At 38.7% G+C, this 16,702-nt stretch overlaps 2 protein-coding genes across 2 annotated transcripts in view; one reads left to right on the top strand and one right to left on the bottom strand.

Annotated features, from left to right (window-relative positions):
* Lrrc17 (leucine rich repeat containing 17) overlaps positions 1 to 15,261 on the top strand; it is a 41,389-nt gene extending 26,128 nt beyond the window's left edge. The window contains exons 3-4 of the mRNA XM_008830773.3: positions 8,865 to 9,020; positions 14,401 to 15,261. Of these exons, the coding sequence (XP_008828995.2) occupies positions 8,865 to 9,020; positions 14,401 to 14,798 (554 nt within the window). The 3' untranslated portion in view covers positions 14,799 to 15,261. The remainder of the gene's footprint in view (positions 1 to 8,864; positions 9,021 to 14,400) is intronic.
* Positions 1 to 16,702, bottom strand: part of Fbxl13 (F-box and leucine rich repeat protein 13) — a 255,421-nt gene that overhangs the window by 124,357 nt on the left and 114,362 nt on the right. The window lies entirely within an intron of this gene.

The raw sequence follows: 16,702 nt of genomic DNA, 5'->3' as shown, positions 1-16,702 counted from the left end.
AATCTTTAAAGAAAGAGATTGAGGAAGACATCAGAAGATGGAAGGACCTCCCATGCTCATGGATTGGAAGAATTAATATTGTGAAAATTACCATCCTCCCAAAAGCAATATATAGATTCAATGCAATCCCAACAAAAATCCCTATGACATATAAAAAAAAAAAAAAAAAAAAAAAACTTCTTTAATGAAATGTGAGATCTACATTTACCTGTGGGTATAAGTATTTAGAATATAGTTAGAAATCATATTGGTTTAGGAAAATGGCTGCAGTAGGTCCTCCTCTAAGGTCTATGACCTCTCCAGCCATGGGTAATTGTCGAGGTTTATAGTACCAGGCATGAATTCCCTTCCAGTGAGCTGGTCTTAAGCCCAATTAGGCAGCTGTTGGTTACCCCCAAGATATAAGCACCACTACTGAACCACTGGTGATATATTACCAGGCTGGTCATTTTTGTGATTTGTAAGCTGTGGGTAGGTAGTCTCAAGGTTTTAATAAACACTTGATAGTGTCATACATCTTAGTTTCTCCCAAATTATCTAGAATGAAAAAAAAAAAACCAAATACTTTAAAGTATTTAATCCAAGAACAGTGAGTCTAAGGAACTCTTCCTAGAACATTGCCTACTTTCTGCAAATCATTGTTGCATTTTACATCCTATATGTCTTGTGCAGTGGGGAATTTGCACATATAGGTAAAGTCATGAGTTGAGAAAACAAACGGGATTTTAGAAACGCTCATGACTAGTTAGCAAAGACTGATGCTGTCAAAGAGCCATCTGGGAAGCATGCTAATCTCCCTTATGATAACAAACCATATGACAATGTTTACATGCTTCATTTTTGGCATGCTTTGATAATTTATTTGTAATATTAAATTAAAGCCAGATGCCATTGAATTAGAGTCATTTAAAGCATGCTATAATTCTCTCCATCCATTTTAGGAGGTTTGGTATGGTTTTGAGGGCAAAAGATAGGAAAGTTAAAGGGCTCCTAGCAGATCCTCAAGAGAGAGCTAAAGGTAGGAATTTGTTAATGTCCAAGTCTTCACTAGATTCAGAAATAAATTCATTCATTGTTCAGGAACGCTGTAATCAAAACTTGCCATTGTCTTCTTGACTCTGAAGGTGGCAGCTGGTCAGATCAACTCAAGCCAGGTGGCATGGAGAGGCCTGCTTACCGGGATGCCCTGCAATTTAGTGTCATGGTACAGAGGTTTGATAATTGGGATTGGACATACTAGGGCTTCTCCAGTTTTGGAGAGAGTGCTCATTAATTGAAACCCTACTATGTATTAGGGACCTTCCCACACACACATGCTGTCAACTTTCAGGCAATAGTATCCCTTTTACAGATGGTGAAAATGAAGTTTGGGAGGTCCTGTCTCTTGGCCACAGTCCCACCTGTAAACAACAAAGCAAAGATGTGAGCCTTGGTCTACAGAGTCAGGGCTTGCCATCTGATCTGACCACATGCAAACAAAAGGTTGCCTTAACAAGAAAGCACTAGAGAACTCTAGAAGACTTAGTAGATGTAGTTTTCTCATAGCAAGATTAAGAGGAATCATTATGGTTAGTGCTCTGGATTTGTGCCAAAGACCATGTTTGACTAAGCTCTTTTTTCGTTCTGCTTAGTTAAAAAATTATTTTAAAATAATTAGTTAAAATATATTTTAAAAGCAAATACAAAGTGACTGTCTTAACCTTGGACTAGACTACGCAGTATTACTGAGGTTATGATCTCAAGCTTAGGTGGAATTTTAAAATGTGTGCATGGGTGTACATCAGTGTAGTAGTATGTGCTCTATAAAGAGATATTATGCAGTCACGCCTTTCCTTTTTTAAACTGCTGTTGGACTCTTGGGCTGTGGCCTCTTTGTCAATGAACCTACTTCTGGTTTTGCTTTTTTCCCATGAAATGGTTCTCTTTTTCTCTTGGCAAACATCAGCCATAAAACACATTTTATTGCTTTCTTTTTTCAATTTATTGTTTTCTAAATATAACCTTCCAGAAATACCTCACAAATTACTCCTCCCTCTTGTCAAACACAGGGAACATAATAAATAAAGCTTCATGACATACGAACTTAGCATATACAGTACTGGGTCATACATTAAAGGATACCTTGTGTTCCTTTATTGTTAATAATTCAGAGCTCATATTTTAATTTTAAAACTTTTTAATTGACAAACAGTTATTATATCATGTGACAGTTTAATACATGCACACAATGTTTGGTGATCAGATCAAAGTAACTGGTGCATCCATCACATCAAATTCATCATTTTTTTTGTTGGAAACATTTGAAATCCTCTGTACTAGCTATTTTGAAATATACAAGTAATTGTTGTCTGCCATAGTTATCCTACTATGCTATAACACATGAATTACCACTGCTACCCATCTGCTAGCCCTCCTCCCTCTATCCCCCAACACCTTTCTCAGGCACAGCCTATACTTCTAGATTAGAAGATGAACATAACTAAGTCTTTTCATCTGTATAAATGGCTTTCTGTATAAATGGTTTATATGATCCGTCAGTTCCATTCATCTTTACTTTTCTTTTTTGTTGTTGTTCTATTATCAATTCCTATTTTAAGTCATATTCCTGTAAGGAAAAGTTTTAGCTATTAAACTCCCTTTTCTAGGGCCTTGCACTGGACACTGGGTGATAATACTTGAAATGCCTTTCTTTACTCCTTCAAAGCAGTAGCTTAAGCAACCTTTAAAAACAGAAATACATAGAGGTTGAAAATCATGGCTAGAATTCAAATATGACAACCCTAATTTAATCTACTGTACTGTTCTTTATTCCATTCTATAAATGGATAAGAAATCTCAAATACTAAGAATAAATGCTCAGCGTGTTCATCTCTAGCTCCCTACTGGAATGTATTGATGCTTTTGGTTCTTGTGCTCCACATGCAGTATCTGGAATCTCAAGAAGGCTAAAGCACATCAAGAGAGGAACTAGCAGTTAATCAGTGACCAGAGTTGCCTGCTTATGGCTATGGGCACAGCAGCTTACGCACGTTGTCATTTCTCTCAAACCTACAATGTGCTAGCCTAATATTCATTTCACAAACGACAAAGCTGAGGTGCAGAGAGGTTGCCCTGGGCAGGTCACACAGGAAGTAGTAATTCAGCTTTCAAGCCATAGGCCACCGTGCCATGCTAGCTCATCCTTCAATTCTGGGTGTGTCTCCTGTACCAAGAATTCATTAATGTCTTCCGTGTGCTCCCAGCACCAAATGCTCTTTTGAGCTCTACACAAGAATACCACACACATGAATACAGATAAGGAACCTAGGACAGAACTAGGGAATTCAGCCTTTCCCAAATGTTTGCAGTGACTCAGATGGTGCGCGTAGAGCACGTCATGCGTGCCAGTTCAACCACATAGACCTCAAAGATCACTATTTTTGTCTTAAACATTTGACAGCAAAACAAAAAATAATAGCTTTATTCACTGAGAGACGGGCATTTTGCCAACAGAACTCAGTCTTTCAAAAGGAATAAATGTGGGATTCGATGAATGGCATATTTATGCCATATTAAGGTGAATGGATATGCTAAGAACACATGAAAGTAAGTTCCAAAACTGCCTTAAGCTTCACATTTACCAGAATAATTTACCATTTTTTACTTTTAAGGTTAGGCTGGGATGAATTATGTAGGTAAATTGCCTCCAGCTGTTTCTGAAACTAGGCCCACAATATTGGCCCTGGTTTCAACACTAATTCGTATTTTTTTATTTCCAATAAACAGGCTTATGTACATGTCTTCATCTACTACCAAGCCTTCAAATTAGTTCTGAGGTTGCTGACAACCAAGATCACCTACTAAATGGGGGAATTATGTGGAGAAAATGTACCAATTTCCTCCTCAAAGTCAGTAAGTTTTGGTTAGAGGACGGACAAGGCACATAAGGGATAGTAATCAAGCAAATACAGCATACATTGAGGTATTATCCAGAAGGTTGAGCTGAGCACAATGGAAACACTTGTAATACTTGGGAGGTAGAGGCAGAATGGACATGTTCAAATCATCCTCCCATCATAACAAGTTCAAACTCCCTCCCTCCCCCACCTCAAAAAGTTTTGGTTGGCAATAAATATGAAATATGGCTAACATGTGTTACCTGGTCCAGAAATGGGGACAGCAATGAAGTTCTCTTTTGGCCTAAGGAAATGTATATTTATCTATTCTCTATCAAAGGTAAACATTTGATATCATTATTTGTAATTCTCATTCAAATTCAAAGGTTAAAGAAATAATTGCTTTTACTCATCACTACAACAAGTAAGATTTTTTTTGTTTTTCTAAGCCATGCTAGGAAAAGCCTTGGTTTGCATGTCCTGTTTGTTACTATGTGTGGATGCTATTTTTATCCAGGACAGCTGCTGAAAACCCCAAAGTTGGTTCTACAACTCATACTCTTTTTCTAGCACCCACAAACCCATTGCTTAGGCTGGGTTTCTGGTAAATATTTTTTTCTACCCATTGATTTGTGGTTAACCCATTTTCAGCTTGTTTTACATGGTTCCTCAGTCATCTACCCTCATGTCCAGCCCAGTAAATGTGGGTTTAGTAAGCAAGTTCTGATAACAGGTTTTCTAGAACTGTGGAGGCTAGTGACAGGATGTCTAACAGCCTTAAAGACTTCACAGGACCTCAAAGAAGATACTGGCTTTTATTCATGGTGAAATGAGAAGCCATTGGAAGATTGATTCTCTCATATGGAAAAATGGCATGGTCTAACTTGTGTCTTAATGGGATCACATAGGCTTAGCCCATCACTGGGACAATTCAGACAAGAGGCAGATGGTGACTTGGAACAATGTAGTTGGTCATGGGGTGAGGGGAGGTAGCTCCTAGGTGTTTCGAAATCAGCTTCCTTTTCAGACCTTCTGTAAGAAGATACCACAGCCATTCTCTATTAAGAATCCCAAACTCTAAATGTCAATAAACTATTTCTTCTAACTCTCCTCAGATTCCAGTTATCCATACTGCTAGGATCTCCAGCTCCTGGTTTACAGGCAGTGCTCAAGACAATACAGCTCTCCAGGCAGATCTTGCTGTCTTAAAGAGAGGATTACCTCATTGTTGAACATCATAAATTCAAATCTCAAGAGCATTCTTCTTTCAGTGTGTTGTCAGAAATAACTCTAGGCCATATAGAACAATGTCTTATCAAAACAGAAATAACTTCATCCCAAATTTTCTAAGCACTTTTGTTATAAGAAGCCTCAATATTACTGAATCATCATACCCAACAAATATTTAATGAGTTGTTATTTATCGTGTGTTAGTTATCTATTCAATATTCAACATTACTCCCAAATTTAGTAGTTTAAGACAACATACACCTCTTATCTTGGTGGGTTTCTTTGTGTCAGGAAACCAGATGTGGTTTACCCAGGCTCTCTGCATCAGGATCTTTCCTGGGTTGCAGTCAAGGTATTGACTAGAGCTCAGGTCTCAGATCACATTTGAAAGCCTAACTTGGAAAGGGTCCTTTAAAAAACTCATGTGGGTATTGTCAGGATTCGGGTTCTTGGGGGCTTTTTGGGCTGAGGGCCTCACCTTCGTAATGGCTGCTGGGAAACTTGAACTCCTTGCCACATGGGTCTCTCTAACAGGGTTTGCTTCGTCAAAATCCACAAGAACTAGAGCTCTGCTAGCAAGGTGAAAGTCGGTGTCTTGTAACCTAGTTACTGAAGCCACATCCCATCACACTGGCCAAATTCCATTGGTTAGAAGCAAGCCACTAGGTTTAGCCTATATTTAGTGGGTTACATTAGTGATTTATATAGGTAAGTATCAGTATTAGGGATTGTTACTGCCTTTTTTAGAAGCTGTCCACCACATACCATTTATTATTTATGATATATTAGGCACTATTCTAAGCCTCTCTCATGAAGTTCATGGGGAAAAGGGAGCAAAAACTGGAAGGGATAACAGGAAATTGTATTACTGTTGTTACTGTGGGTACTTGACAATAAGGAGATGCCATTTTAAATACAGGGCCTGGAAGATCTTATGAGTACTCCAATATACTGACCCACCCTGTTAGCTCTTCCTCCCTCCATATGTGTATGTGTCAGGTGGGGGATTCTAGGCAGATGGACAGTATACATGAAATAGAAGGACAGCATGGACAGGCCACAGAACAGCAGCAGCTCAGGTGCTGGGGTTAGCACAGCAGCTTTGTTTGAATCACAATTGTGAAACTGGGTGTCTAACTTCTTTGCGCCTTAGTTTTCTCATCTGTAAAATGAGGATAATAATAGATTATCAAGTTCTTGTCATTTAATTTTGCTAGCATACTGTGAACAGGAGCACACAGATACTAAGATCCTAATAAGAAGGGAAATCAAATTCAATGAATTAAGGACATAAGTGAGTGCAATAAGAATCTGATAATGAACTTCAAATGCCATCCTATCAAAGACTGGGGGGAGGGGCTGGGAAGCTAGCTCAGGTGGTAAAGTGCTCAACACACAAGCATGAGGATCTGAGTTCAATCCCCAGCACCCATGTAAACAGTTGAGCATGGTGGTACACACCTATAATCCCAGCACGTGGGAAGCAGAGATAGGAGGATCCCTGAGGTTTGCTGGCCAGCCAGCCTAGCCTAACTTGTGAGCCCCAAGTAAGAGAAATAATCGATGCGGGTAGCCCCTGAGTAACATTAGCTGAGGTTGACCTCTAACCTCCACATACATGCATATACACATGTACACACATATGAATGTATATGTATACACACACTTGCGAACCACACACAAGACTATGGATTCTGAGCCATTTAGATGAAAGTAAAAAATAAGTCCAAGTCAGTATAATTGTAAATATACTTCGTGCTAAGAAATCCTAAATCCCAGAGCTGTTATTTTTAATTAATATATCACAGGAATTATTCACAATTCAATTACTGTGCACCAAAAGGGGCAATGTTGATAAATGAATACCACCTTTTGAAAACGTATTTTACAGGGACTGGAGAGATGGCTCAGTGGTTAAGAGCACTGGCTACTCTTGCAGAGAACCCGAGTTTGATTCCCAGCACCCACATGGCATTAACAACTGTCTGTGTAACACCAGGTCCAGGGTATCAAACACCCTGTTCTGACTTCCATGGGCATTGCGTGACATGGGTACACTTGCATACATGCAGGCAATACATTCATACACATAAAATAAAAATAATACATATTTTTAGATGTATTTTACAGTTACTAGTTCTAAGAATTTCTGTTTCCTCAGAAAGCCCTTGGGTCATCTTATTTCTCAGATGTCAGTTAGTCTGGATGTTTTATTCTTGTTTCTGTTTTTCCTTCATAGGAATGTTTGTTTCTATCCATAGGTAACACTTGCTTTGATTAAAACTGAGCAAGACTTCTTCAGAATATCTTACTAAATAGTAAGAGAAAGGGCCAAGTATCACACTAAAATATAAAAATTTGTGGTTGTCATTTTTTGAAAAGCATGATATAAAGATAGAAGCATGAAGAGTAAAAGACAAAATGCGATGAGCCTTGGTTTCCTATAACTCTGAGAAAACAACCTGGGCTCCTCTTTCAGAGCTTTCCTTGTGTTATCATCAGAAGTCATCATATTGCTGTTGCTGTGGTTACTCTTCCTAAGGAGTCTGATTGCAGCTAGACCAGACTTTGGAAATGGTAGAGTACAAACACCAGTTCTCAGGGAATAAGTGGGTGAAGAGAAAGTCAGGGCAGCAAATCAAGCTTCCTCTTCTATTAATTTTAGCATCTAAGGAAAGGAGAAATAAGATAGAGTGTCTTCCCTTATCTGTTATAGTTTTGTTTTTTGCTTTTTGTGGTTTCAGTTATATATGGTCAACCAACAACCGAAAATATTAAGTAGAAGATTCTAGAAATAAACATTTCCTAAGGTTTACATGACTTATCAAAGCAAATTTATAATTACTCTATTTACACTATTTGGGACTATGTTACTCTTTTACTGTGCCTACTTTAAAGTGAACTTTACCACAGGCATGCTGGTATAGGGTTTGGTACTGTCTGTGATTTCCGGAACTTGCCGGGAGTCTTCAAGTGTTTTTCTTGAGGATAAGGGGGCTGTGAGATCAGGAATATCAAAAGCATGTTTATGAATAGAGTGGAGAGGCCTGAGATCATTTGTTGGAAGAGGAAGCCTAAAATGAGGGATAAAAAGAAAAAAAGGCCTCAACTGACATCAAAAACTCCTTAGGAGTGGAAACAATGTGTGAGCAGGGAGGCACAGCGCTTTCACTGACGGCTTTCTTTTCTCTTCCTTTCTTTGTCCTTTCTATGCTGTCTCTTCTCCTTTTCTCTTCTCCTCTCTCTCTCTCTCTCTCTCTCTCTCTCTCTCTCTCTCTCTCTCTCTCTCTCTCCTTTCTTGAAATAAGGTCTTAATATATAGTTTTCACTGGCCTGAAAGTCACTATATATCCCAGGCTGGCCTCAAACTTGGCAGTGATCTTCTGTGTCTCTGTCTCTCAAGGACACCACCATGCCTGGCTATTCAAAAGGATTCCTGATGAGCCTTTTGGGTCACCAGGATGGAGTCCCTCTGCTTCCCAAATGGCTTAACAGCTTTGGCTGCATGACTTACTGGTCTTCCTCTTGAGTTCATATCCCTGCAGCTGGGGAGTTTTTCTGACCAGTTCATTGAGGAATGATACCCCTTCCTCTCTGCATGATGTTTTATTTGAATTCAGCACCTATTATGTTTTGTTTGTGTCAGTTTTCTTTGACCTCAGATATCTCTTCCTCCACTAAGAGCTGCTTCTGCAGCCACAGGTTTAACACGAAACAGGAGCCGGAAGAGTGTAACCTAAATACAATTCATTTTTCCAGAGTTGAAGAAAGTTCCAAACAACATCCCTCCAGACATTGTTAAGCTTGACTTGTCATACAATAAAATCAACCAGCTCCGACCCAAGGAATTTGAAGATGTTCATGAACTAAAGAAATTAAACCTCAGCAGCAATGGCATTGTATTCATAGATCCTGGTAAGTGCCACTGAATAGTGTGTAAAGTGGGTGACAGCTGTTCTTTGATTTTTCTTCTATGGCAACGTGTATGATCAATATCATTTAGTTTTTAAAAACTAAGGTAAAACACTGTGAATTTTAATTAAGTGATACACTTAAATTAGGGCTTGTTTGGCACTCAGAGAAGTATGAGCCAAAGCATTGCTTTATGAAGTATGTGATGCTATTCAGTCATCCCTTAGCATCCAGAGCCATTGTTCCAAGACCCTCTTGGACACAAAAATCCAGATGCTCAAGCTCATTGTGTAAAATGGACTTTATACTTTAATTAACCTCTATCTTACTGATAATACTTAGTATATTGTAAGTGCTATATAAATAGTTGTTACACTATATTGTATAGGGATAATGACAAGAAAAAGTCTAGTCAGGACACTACATGTTCAGAACAGATGCCATTTTTTTCCAGCTATTTTTAATCTGTGGTTGATTGAAACTGCAAATATAGAACCCCACAGTTGCAGTACACTGACTATATAGAACTTAAGCAACATATTGTAGAATGTGTGTGTGCACATTGTTTGTGGAGAGAAAAAATGAGCGAGCAAGAGAGATTTATTGTGTAGTCCAGACTGATGTTGAACTTGTTCTCCTCCTGCTGCAGCTTCCCAAATGCTGGGATTACAGGTGCATGCTACCACACCTGTCTATATTTTAAAAAATAAGAAATAGTTTTGAGGAGGAGATGGTTCATTTGGTAAAGTATCTGATACATAAGCACATGACCTAAGTTTGGATCCTCGGCACCTGCATAAAAGCTGAGTGCAACGGCACACATTTATAACCTCAGTACTGGGCAGGAGAGGACCAACAGATCCCTGGTGCTAATTAGGCAGCCAGCCTAGCCAAATAAATGAGCTCCAGGTTCATTGAGAGACCTTGTCTCAAAAATAAGATGGAAAAATGGGCTGGAAAGATGGCCGTTAAGGGCACTGGCTGCTTTTGCAGAAGACCTATGTTTGAATGAATCCCAGCACCCATATGGTGGCTAACAACCATCTGTACCTCCAGTTCTAGGGGATCCAATGCCCTCTTCTATCCTCTGTGAGCATTGCACAACATGGGTGCACTTACATACATGTAGGCATAACAGATACATAAAATAAAAATAAATAACTTTTTTAAAGACAGAAAGCAGGGGGCTGGAGAGATGGCTCAGCAGTTAAGAGCACTGACTGCTCTTGCAGAGGTCCCAGGTACAATTCCCAGCACCCACATGGCAGCTATAAACCATCCTTAACTCCAGTTCCAGGAGAATCTGATGCTTTCTTCTGACCTCCATAGCATTGCACGACACGGGTGCACTCACATACATGCAGGCAATATACTCATACACATAAAATAAAAATAAAATATATTTAAAATATATAAAAAAGATGGAAAGCAGTTGAAGAAGACATCTGATGTTGGCCTCTGGCCCCTATGTACATGTGCACACATGTTCATATACCCATATGAACATGTACATATACCACACACATATACACACATAGAAAACATATATATATAAATAATTAAAAAACAGGAATATCTGGAAAGAAGTCATTAATACACTGAGCATGTAATGGTTTTAAATGGAAATTCAGATTTAGCCTCTTTGGTGGTATTCATTAAGCCCCTGCTTCTTTAGATTCAATTCAAAACTAACTGCAAAATGCCAAGTTCATGATTTGAGCTAAGATGTGCTCAAATCAGAGTAAGGTAGGTTAGATATAATCCTAGATCAAGATTAGTTCTCTTTTCTACCCTTTACATCTCATCTCTACTTCCTAAGCAAAACTTCTGGCAGAAAATGAGCTCAGTAAACTAAGTAAACACACTAGATTTGTTAAGAACTGAGACTACTGCAGTCTTGGTTAGGCTATGACATGCATACAGGCCTTTATAGTGCTCTTTCAATTCGAAAGGCCCAGCTGAAAAACGATTGCTAGTACTCACAATAATGCAACAGAATGCTATAAAAATTTTAATATAGTAGATTAACTACAGTAATTTTGTGTAGATGTGTGTATGCACCTGTGTGTACATGTATGTAGAGGCCAGAGGTCAACATCAGGTATCTTTTCAATCACTTTCCACTTTATTTTTGATACAGAGTCTCTCACTGAATCTTGAGCTCACCAACTGACCAGACTGGCTGGCCAGGGATCCCCAGGGATCCTCCTATCTCTACCTTGCCAACATGAAACTATAGGCTCAACTTTTTACATAAGCTCAGCTTTTTACATAGGTTTTTCTTTTTTAATATTTTATTTATTATTTTATGTATGTGAGTGTATTGTCTGCATGAATGTACGTGCACCCATGTCATGCAATGCCTGCAGAGGTCAGAAGAGGCATTGAATCCCCTGGAACTGGAATAATGGGAGGTTGTTAGCCTCCATGTGTAGGCTGGGAATTGAACCTGGGTTCTCTGCAAAAACAGCCAGTGCTCTTAACCACGGAGCCATTCCTCTAGCCCCTAACTTAATTTTTTTAAGGAGCAACAATTTGCAACACTTACCTTATCCTGTACACATACTGCAAACTTAAGAGTATCATTCAATGACAAGATTAAAAGCAATTTTTACTTCATAGTAAATAAGATGACTATGAAGACAGTTCTTTCATATGGTCATTATATTAGTCTTCAGATCAATCACTGCATCCAGTCTCTTCAAAACTAGGCCAAAGGTTGAAGAATGAGGAGGTAAAGACCCTCTCTTGGCCCCTAAAATCCATATATCCATAGGACAAGTATGCCATACCAAGGGTCCCTGGGCAAGTGTCTAATTTCCTTCTAATATTGTCATTCGAAACTGTAGTTGTCAACTGTTAACAATATGGATGCAAGGGCTGGGGTGTAGCTTACTGGTAAAGCACTTGCTTAGCATGTGGAAGACCCTGGATTCAGTTCCCAGCAAAACATACACAAACACACACACCGCACGCACGCACGCACACACACATGCACACGCAAACACACCTGGATTCAGTTCCCAGCAAAACACACACACACACACGCACACACACACACACACACACACATACACACACACAAACACACATATGCATGCATGCACACACACACATACACACACACAAACACACATATGCATGCATGCGCACACACACACATGCACAATGGATGTAGACAAGTTTTAGAGCTTTTGTTAAAAGAAACTCATCAGTTATCATAAAGGTCAAGTTAAATATGTTAAAGCAGTGAACGGCAGTCATGGAACAATGGTGCAATCACAGTAGAACTACAACATGCAAAGAACTCTCTTCCCTTTCACTTCCCTCCTCCCTTTGCTTAATTCAACCCAAGGAAAGCGTTTTCACTAACAGATATGTATTGAACCAAGTGCCAAGTACATTTATTGGTGTCCTTTGGAGCAAAAGACAAATTATCTTAGCTCTTAAATAGGATAAAGTGAACAAAACAAGATTTAAAATAAAAGATCTACTATGTTTCAGGTCCTTGAAATGAAGTACTACCCAGTAGATCTACTTGAGGATTCATGCTGGTTAGTGCACAAATGCAGCAGCTGAGGCTCCAGACTTCAAAAGACACGGTCACAGTCCTGTAATACCAGACATCATGGCAGAAAAAAAGAAGCTGCCTACTAGGGGTTTCACATCCTTCAAGAAACAAAGCTAGCTTTCCCAAGGGCCTGGATACATATGGTTTAAGTAGCAGCTATCACACTGCGGAAATGCAATGTAGGAATGTTTACACATGCTTTCAATCTGAGGGGCTGATTTGCTTTAAGAAAAGTAAATTTGTGACAGCATCGACTCACAGAATTTTAGCAAATGGAACCAAAAAGTGCAAGGTCTGCAGAACTGTCATCACAAGGACTAACCTTCTGCCTCCTGTCTCTGCCCTGAAATCCTTGCTTTGCCCCAAAATAGAAAGTAGAATTTTTAGGGTTTTGGCCAAGAAAAGATAATATGAGAATAGTTAATGGTATTGGTATGAAGCATATTTTCCAACTTCAAAATAAGGATATTATGTTCTAACAAGGGCATTTTGAAAAAATAATGAGAGACTGTTCAAAATAGAAACAAAATGAAGATTGGCTTGCAAATTCTGCAGTGTCCCATCAGTCTATACCAATTGAAACAGGAACAACTTATGTGTAGCTTTCCTTATTATTGGAAAATGGCGTGGGGAGGGAGTTGTTACTTTATTTTGTTACATGTTTGATATTTGTTGTAATTATTCGGCTTCCAGCAAAATCAAATACATATGAATTCAAAGCTGACAGCTGCCATAGCCCACCAAACTCAACCAGATGTTTTCAAAATGTGAGTAGAAATTGTTTGGTTTGGGACTCTGCAAGAATAGGCTCTCCACCACCACCAGCAGCACAACCAAAGTGAGAAAGACTGCTTTCTATGTATTTTTACAATTCACTGATAACCCAGGACTCACAGTCACAATTGTTGCTTTTTTCTGCCCCGAGGTCTTGACATTTGATACCATGTCCTTAGTTATGACTTTTTTTGCAGCATTTTCCAAGTAAGTATAAAAAAATTACATCAGAAAAACTTATTTTAAAAAAATAACTTAAAATTGATTTTTTTCAAATAAAATATTACATGCTAGCCTATCTAATCAAAGAAGAGCTTTGTTTGAATAAAATTATACTTCACAAATCTTGCATTTAGATACATATACAGTAGGAAGATATGATTAAAAAAAAAACAAACAAAATCTCCCAACCCAGAAATCCTTTCCACAGAAGAGTAAGTAGAGAAAGAAAATACGTTCCTTATTGAATAAACATTACACCAGAATGTGATGCACACCACAGGCAACCACTAACAGACTGCAAAGACAGAAAACTCTCACCCCCAACACACTATCAATTACACACATTTTTCAGAATAAGCAACAGCTAATCCTCAAGTAAGAGGACGTCACAGTACATTTTTATCCTACCTCTACCTGGTTAGTGGGGTGACCATCTGGTTTAGCTTTATGTAGAGAACACCACACTTCTGTCTTCATGACAGGAAGTAGTTTTGCAGCTGGAAACAAGGCCCTGCCAAAGTTTGGCCCCTCTCCTCACACAGACAGATGCTGGGAGACAGGGATGCTATCTCCCTGATATATCTGGTCTAGTCTTCAAAAGTATTTAAAGACACTTCAGAAAGAGGACAACGTACTTGCAACTCATATTTTCTAAAGTGAATGCTCTGAGGAAACAGAGGGAAGGGAACTCTCTTCCTTTATTTTCAACAGGGAGAATTAAACCTCTTACTTTAATTTGTCTGTGGCCTTATGACACACCACATGCAGTTGCACAATTAATTTACTCACTAGTTAATAAATATTTTCTGTTTCTAGCTGCCTTTTTAGGACTGACACACCTAGAAGAGCTAGATTTATCAAACAACAATTTGCAAAACTTCGACTATGGAGTGTTAGAAGACTTGTATTTTCTGAAACTCCTGTGGCTCAGAGATAACCCTTGGAGATGCGACTACAGCATCCACTACCTCTACTATTGGTTAAAGCACCATTACAATGTCCATTACAACGGCCTGGAATGCAAAACGCCTGAAGAATACAAAGGGTGGTCTGTGGGGAAATATGTGCGGAGTTACTATGAAGAATGCCCTAAAGACAAGTTACCAGCATACCCTGAGACATTTGACCAGGACACAGATGATGATGAATGGGAAAAAATACAGAGGGATCACATCCCAAAGAAGCAGCGTGTAAGAATCACCATAGTGGGGTAACTTAGAAACTGCTCCAGTTGTAGCTATACCGGTGTCAGAAAACACATGTTTACATTTTAGTTAATTGTGTTGCCTATTTATACAAGGCTATCCATCTATCAGAAGCTTCCTTTGATTTTTAAAAAATATTATTATGTTGTAATAATTTGAGTCATCAAGGGAGCTCTCTTATCCTGCTTTCCTGCCCATCTGTGGAACAGCCTCTGATTATATAATTCCACAATGGGCCGGGCATGGTGGTACACACATGAAATCCCAGCACTCAGGAGACTGAGGCAGGCAGATCATGAGGCCAGCCTGGGCTACATAGAGAGACATAGTCTCAAAATAAGCAAAACCAAACTATTCCACACTGGTGATGTACAGGAGCTAAATCTCAATGATGGTGTTAGAATTTTGTAACGTCTTGCGTATATATTTTAATTGCTGTTTGAAAATAAAATAAAAACAGGGTTCATTTTTACATACCTTTCTGTGGCTCTTTGTACATACTAAAAGATGATCAGAATGAAAAGACACAAATGTTTAATCACAATAAAGGGGCACTCCCTCCTCCTATCTACCCCCTTGCTTTTTTAAAGTCCAGTTATTCATTAAATAGATTTGCATTTCTGATTGCTGTACATTCCAAAATGAGGTTCCTGTAAACCAATATTCTCAAGCACTCTTCACTGATTCTTACAAAAAAATCACAAAAATGCAAATGGAAAATGTGAAATTTATAGTATTAGAAGTCTAGAAGTATGAAGCATATTTTCCAAATTCAAAATAAGGATACTATGTTCCAACAAGGGCATTTTGAAAAAAATAATGAAAGAATGTTCAAAACAGAAACAAAATGAAGTCAAGACTGGCCTGTAAATTCTGCAGTGTCCCATCAGTCTACAGCAATTGAAACAAGAACAGCTTGCGTGTAGCTTTCTTTATGCATACCTCCCTCCTCCTGTCCACCCCCTTGCTTTTTTAAAGTCTAGTTATTCATTAAATAGACTTGCATTTCTGAATCCTGTACATTCCAAAATGAGGTCCTGGTAAACCCAAATTCTCAACTGCTCTTCACTGATTCTTACAAAAAACTTGTCACAGAATTCAAATGGAAAATATGAAATTTATAGTATTAGAAGTCTATCAGAAGATGGGCTCTGAGGAACAGGTACAGATGGTATGAATCATGAGCCCTGAAAAGGTTTAATGACCAGTTAACATGGAAACAACAGTGTGAGTTCACTTGTTTTCATTCATACTCAAGAAGCCCCATCGTGAATGAACGGCCCAAGTACTTCCTAAGCTGATATGACATGGCCCATAAAACAAAGCATGAAATTGGGATTCAGAGTGAGGATTTGGGGTAAAGAAAGACAAAAAAGAGCATAATTTCAAAGACTTCTGAAGGAAGGGCTGGTTCACATGGCAATCCTTATGATTTGGATTTTTAAGTTAAATTGAACTCATCTAGAAAATAAGACCAATAAAGTAGATAATACAGAAAATATAAATGTCTCACTTTGTCAGCTCACATTTAGATAATTGGTTATACTCCACACACAGGGATACATTCAAAGGAATGTGTACATACCTGTAATGCAATCCCACTTTTCCCTTTTGTACAGGCTTCCCTTCCTTACAGAGCACATTTGCATTCCTCGTATCAGCTGGTATTACTTAATAACTGCATAAAACGCCAAACCATCAATTTGGGTAACCTCTTCAGAGGATGGTGTGATAAGAATAGGAGGTAGGAATTGGATAGGCAGTTAGGGTAAAAAGACCCCAAAGAAAAATAGCCAGTTTCTTGGCTAAAAGTCAAAATGTCCTTGGACCTCTTACAACATTCTCCATTCCAAAGGCCAAAACTGTCAAAAGTATTTGGGAGCGCTGTTCTAATCCCTAACAGATTTTAGGGT

The sequence above is a fragment of the Nannospalax galili genome, unplaced genomic scaffold (genome assembly GCF_000622305.1).
Source record: "Nannospalax galili isolate Female #2095 unplaced genomic scaffold, S.galili_v1.0 scaffold312, whole genome shotgun sequence".
Taxonomy (NCBI): Eukaryota; Metazoa; Chordata; class Mammalia; order Rodentia; family Spalacidae; genus Nannospalax; species Nannospalax galili.
The sequence above is the reverse complement of the archived record's forward strand: the minus strand, read 5'-3'. Positions and strand labels throughout refer to the sequence as shown.